The following is a 6,000-nucleotide window of genomic DNA, read 5'->3' as shown; positions in this document are numbered from 1 at the left end:
TGAAGGTTAATACAATGACTCACCAAACCTCAGCATGATGGTCTTGGAGAGCTCCCACAAGTCAATATTGTCTACAACTTATTTTTTCCATGAAATAGAAGCAACAAGAGTAGGTAATAAAAGCATGGAAACCCAGACTTAGCATCTAAGTTTCATTACTTCTGTGTCTCATGGCTTCTTTGATTATAAAACTGAGCCAATAATGCTGACTTTGCAAACATTTTACAATGATAACAGAAGAAGTCTGTGGTAAAAATCCTTTAAGAAGTAACTATTATTTTTATTTAACCTTTTAGGTTGGGTTTAATGATCAGAAAGAATTCTATGGATCCAATTTTATCCTTATTCTACCATACATACGCTAGAAGTAATTGGATGAATTCAAAAGGTCACAGTTACACTGGAGCTTGTGACTAGATGGTTTGGCTCTGGAAATGTGTAGAGCTTCTCTAAGGACCCACACGGGGAATTGCTCGGAGAGAAGTCAAAGAAAGGTACATGTTCATATTCGGCCCCAGCAATCAGCTACGGTTAGATGTTTGTCTCCTGCTTTGAGTCTCCTAACAGTCCGCTGATTTCTGGGCCCTAATATTGTTCTAGCTGCCAGAATGCACTGTTTTACCTTTTCTTGCATGCTCAGCTATTCCCTCAGCTGGGTACTTCTGCAACCATTAGTTCACGCTGCCTTATTCACTCCTGCTCACCAGGTGCTTTCTAGAGGTCCCCCCTCAAAATGTCTCTCCTAGATGCAGTCCTGTCTTTTTCTTTCACTTGCTTTTGTTACTTCCTTATGAATTAAATTGCTTTACATTGTTGTAATAAGAATCACTGGGCAATATAATCTCTGTAAGTAGCAGCATACTTGGAAAAATATCCTTAAAATGTCATGTTCATTTATTCTTTGTGTCCCTACTATCCAAAAGACAATGACATCACCTCTTTGTACTCCCATTGCTTTATATGAAATGACACAACATCTTCAAACATAAAAGGCTTGAAGAAGAGTTCTTGAAATCTCTTTAGGAATTCAACTAAGGCAAATTCTCTAGCATATACTAGAGGAGCTGGAATAAAGAGCAGACATTATTTGGAAAGAATTGCTTTGTATCATGAGATGTTTTGGGGGAAATTAGTCTTCTCTATTGCCATAAAACATTCAACAAAGGTATTTACTGTGTATTTATGAGCTAAAAATGGACAATCGTAAGATCCTTACACAGGAAGTCAAAAGACCGATGTTCAAATGTTTCAATATCATATAGTGAGCTCAACTTTCTTCTCGCTGAGTGTGAGCTGCTGGGACTTGCCAGTGTAGTGTTGCTGCCATTGACTGTGGTACTTCTCTGGAAGATAGCTTTGAAGTGAATATAGCTTTTTCATGCTCACTTCTCTTGGGATTTGACTGGAGGTTGACATCCATGGTGACCCTGGAGACTACTTATTGGATATGAGGGAGCCATTCTGTGTCAGAATTTCTAAGTGAGTATGTATTCCAATGGCCTGTCATTTTCTTTTACCAATTAAGAATATCTGTACTATATTAATACCTTGGCATTTGAGACTCGGTGCTATCACAGCTAGTATGTATGTTTCTGATTATATCATTTCACTTTTGTGTGTCAATCTGTTCAGGCTCTTACTAGGGTAGATGCTTTAGAATAATACTTGCTCATATAATGATTAATAAATGTTAGCTATTTGTATTATTGGTACAGATGAGCTATGAACCATTGAACATGGCAGTTTTCTTAGACTCACACTTCCTTGATTGTTAAATGTAAGAGTCATCTTGATAATTTTAAAATTGGGAATTTTTTTTAATACACCTCTGTGAAATTGCTAAGGAGAGATGGAGAGATTGCTCAATGGTTATTTGCAATGGGTGCTGTTACAGAAGATCTAGATTCAATTCCCAGCACCCACATGATGGCTCACAGACCTCTGTAAAGCCCATCCTGAAGTATTCAATGCCTTCTTCTATCCTCAGAGGGCACCAGGCATTTACATTGTGCACAGAAATGCATGAAGGTTGATCATCCATGCACACAAAAATAAATTGCTAAGGAAAAGACTTCAACCATTCTCCTTGTTAGATTTTTGTGTCTATGTGAACTTGATACAAACTAGTGTTGAATAAGAAGAGGAACCTCAGTTGAGGAAGTGTCTCCATCAGATTGCCATTGGGACATTTTCTTGATTGCCAATCAATAGAGGAGGGTACAGCTCACTGGGAGTGATGCCACCCCAGGGCAGGTAATTCTGGATGGTATAAAAAAGCAGGCTGAGCAAGGCAGGAAGAGTAAGCAAGGAAGCAGTGCTTGAACATGGATGGCCTCTGCATTAGTTCCTACCTCTAGGTTTCTGTCTTGAGTTCTTGTCCTTGCTTCCTGTATAATGGACCTGAAGATGAAATAAGCCCTTTTCCTCCCCAAACCGCTTTTACCTTGGTGTATATCATAGCAATGGAAGCAAACTAAGACTCTAATAGAAAGGGGCTATAGGATAAAAGAGAGGCATTTCAAACATTAGGCAAAGAGTCCAGTAAATGGGAGGGGTACAAAGGACACTGAGAGGGGGAAACCATTATTGAAGGAGAATCATCATCTTCTCTTTTACATGAATCCATCAAAGTTTGAAGTAACATTTGGAAAGAAAAAAAAATTTACAAACCGAGCTGTGTCCGTAAGACTTTCATTCACACCCAGATGAATGTCTTGGGTGGTAAGAAAAGAAGGGTGTCCTCCCAGTAGAGCAAAGCCTACAAAGAAAGAAAAAGAAAGTTTTTTTAAAAAAATAACTAAAGTGCAAAACAAAATCATGAGGCATTGGTACTAGTACCATCTCAATAGCAAAGTCTACACCTTAAAGCTCTTCAACCATTCTGTTGGGAATTTCCAAGCATAACAAAGTGATAAATCTAGGGACAAATATGAAAAATATGCAAAAATATGAATATGTAAAACCACTTACCTTTTTTTGAATTCATACTTATACCCCCCCCTCTTTTTATTGAGGAACTGGAAATAATGGGACATTGCTCCCTTTGGGGGAACTGTGCCTGCTTTTTAATTCTTCCAATATAGAAAGATAATCTTCTAGGATGACTAAGAAATAAACTTGAGTTATATGGGATGTCTTGGGTGACAATGGGGTATTAATCAGCATAAAAAAGGAATGAGCCTTCAGAAACATTATGCTAAATGAAAGAGTAAATATTTAGTGTAGGGAAATGTCTAGGAGTAAATATCTGGAGTAGAAGAAATGAAGATAGCTGTTGCTGTAGCTGGGCTATGTGTGATTGTCTGGAAAGGTGTACTGCAGTGTTTTTCTGTGTTAACTGAAATATTCTACATCTTCACGGAGTTTATAGGTTACACAGAAAATGTGCATTCGTCACCACTGAATTGCATATTTAATATTGGCCATTTTCTATATGTAAATTTTACTTTAAGTTTAAAAAATATAAAGCAAGCACCGAGGTGGTAGTTTAAAGCCACTAAGAAATAAAGGGTTACTGGCCATCATCTTCTAATAAAGACAAAGCTAAGTACCAAGTGGGACATGGCCCTCACTGCTTTCCACCATATGTTTGCTTAGAACATTACAGGTGCTGGAGCACAGGAGTCTGACTCTCCCTTTTCTCCCAACACATTCTATTGAGCATAATCTCAAGATAACTCTTGTATTTTGCAAACATACTTTATATTATGATGGGTCAAACTTATGTCCTCAAAAACATATAACTGTCACAGTTTGCTAATTGCATCTGTTTAGGGGATTTACTTTGTAAGGGAAAATGCCTCCATAAGATTGGGGTGTAGACAGGCCAGTAGGGCATTTTCTTGATAGGGGAGGTCCCAACCTATTGTGGGTGGTGCAATCCCTGGCCAGGAGGTCCTGGGCTCTATCAGAAAGCAGGCTGAGCAAGTCATAGGAGCAAGCCAGTATGCAGTATTTCTCTCTATGACCTCTGCTTCAGTTCCTGCCTCCAGGTTTCTGCCTTGAGTGTTTGTCTTGAATTCCCTTCATGATGAACTGTGACCCGAGAGTTCTAACTAATACAAGTCATTTCCTTCCCAAGATGTTGTTGAACATAGTATTTATATACATCTATAGAAACCCAGACCAAGACAGACTGTTGTTGAATGTTATTAAGGAATCATTTTGTTAAAGACATTGCAGCTATTGATGAAAATATTCTGTATTTTAAATAATGTAAAGGAGGGTGTGGGGGATAAAATGTCATAGTTTTAATTTATATTAAAATACTTTAACAATGAGAACAAACAGACAAACTAAGGAAGATAATATGCTAACAATTGTTAGATTGATATAAGGGGTATTATGTGTTCTTTATGCTAATCTTTCTACTTTGTATTTACTTGAAAACTTCTATCATAAAAATAAGCATCAAAAGCTAGAATAATTACTTATGTTACAATGTTTACCATTTTACTAGAAGCCAGCATGTCTTGAATCTTACAATACAAATCAAGAGCACTTACTGGCATTTTATACACCTTTCTCTTTGATTTTTCGCTAAGAAACAGTTTAATAGAACTGTTGTATGAATTTTATAAAACATAATTCTTTGCTTTTTTGTAACTTGTATTCTAGCGGTGAAATACTGATTATAAAGCAAGTGAGTAGCCTCATATCTATTAGATATTAGATACTGGTAAGTGTTATAAAATTTGAGTAACAAAGGACAAGAGAAAATGTAAAACAGGAATTGCCATTTTAAATGTCATGGTCATTGAAGAGCTGTTTGAGTGAAGGTTGAGGAATGTGACAGTGTGGACCATGAGAAACCTATCAGATGGGCAGAAGACTAGTTATTTGTCTTGTGTAAGGGTCACAACTGGTGGATTCAGGAGCTAGCAAGAAAGTGGGTGTGGAAAATACAGTGTGTGTGAAGAGGAGTAGAAGGGAGGCTGGAAAAGGAAGGTAGGAATAAGAAGCAAGAACTGCATTTTGTCTGAGAAAAATGAAAATCTATCGAAGGTTGGAGCAGATGGGTAAGATAATTAGACTTTGGTTTTAATGAAATATATACATAATGGGGCAGAATCAAGGAGGCCAATAAGGAGAGACATTTGTAAAATTTGGATGAATGTTCAGAACTCAGACCAGAATGGCAGTCCCTGAAGTAGTAAGAAAGTGGTTGCATGATTAATCTATGCATATCTTGAAGGTAGCAGCAGCATTAAACTGCTGGGCCTATTTCCTATCTCAATGAGCACATTACAGCTAGCAGAGGACTTCCAGGTTCCTTAGTAACACTCTACTTATCTACATCTGTGTCCATATATTCTGCTTTATTTCCCATTATGCATAGGTGAACTTCTTATCTCTCATGTTTCCATGTCTCTTCCTACTGTCTTAACATGCCCAATTCACCCATATTCTTTAGACCTTTACTCAAATGCTTAACAACTCATGTGTCATCTTTGTCCCATGCTCCCATTCATACACTAGAAGTCAACCCCTTTAACTGTTCACAAACATAATCAATGCTTTATCTCTTTATGTCATAGTCATCGAGAACTATGCTCAATCATAAACGAAATATTTTTCTTGGCACTATGTTCACTTTTGAGTATCACTTTAATTCTTTGCTCCCCTCTAATCAGTCTATCTATCTATCCATCTATCTATCTATCTATCTATCTATCTATCTATCTCTACCTTCCTCCCTCCCTTCTTCTCTCCCTCCCTCGCTCCCTCGAAGGGAGGCTTTGCTAGCCATCACTGCGGCAAGACTCCTCCCATCAACATCAATATGACCTCCACGTTGTTCCATCTTTTTGCCCCTTTCTTTTCGATCTCTTTAACAAAATGGAACAGCAGTCTCTCCCTAATAACCATCGTTTATATAAACTCCAAGATACCACACCTTCCTGCTTTTATATCCAGTTTGTCAATTATTCCTTCTTGGTCTTGATTTCTGGTTTCTACTATTTTTCTTGACTGCTAAGCATTGGAGTCTTCCAGGGTTAG

General features: G+C 37.6%; 1 protein-coding gene across 1 annotated transcript in view; it reads right to left on the bottom strand.

The window, feature by feature from the left end:
- Window positions 1–2,612: 2,612 nt before the first annotated feature.
- Window positions 2,613–6,000, bottom strand: part of LOC121442640 (ornithine transcarbamylase, mitochondrial-like) — a 30,328-nt gene continuing 26,940 nt past the window's right edge. Inside the window, exon 4 of the mRNA XM_041644241.1 lies at window positions 2,613–2,758. Coding sequence (XP_041500175.1) covers window positions 2,613–2,758 — 146 coding nt within the window. The remainder of the gene's footprint in view (window positions 2,759–6,000) is intronic.

The sequence above is a fragment of the Microtus oregoni genome, unplaced genomic scaffold (assembly GCF_018167655.1).
Source record: "Microtus oregoni isolate MIOR12 unplaced genomic scaffold, Mior012 000092F_ref0000046, whole genome shotgun sequence".
Taxonomy (NCBI): Eukaryota; Metazoa; Chordata; class Mammalia; order Rodentia; family Cricetidae; genus Microtus; species Microtus oregoni.
Note: the sequence above shows the minus strand (reverse complement) of the source record. Positions and strands in the feature narration are given on the sequence as shown.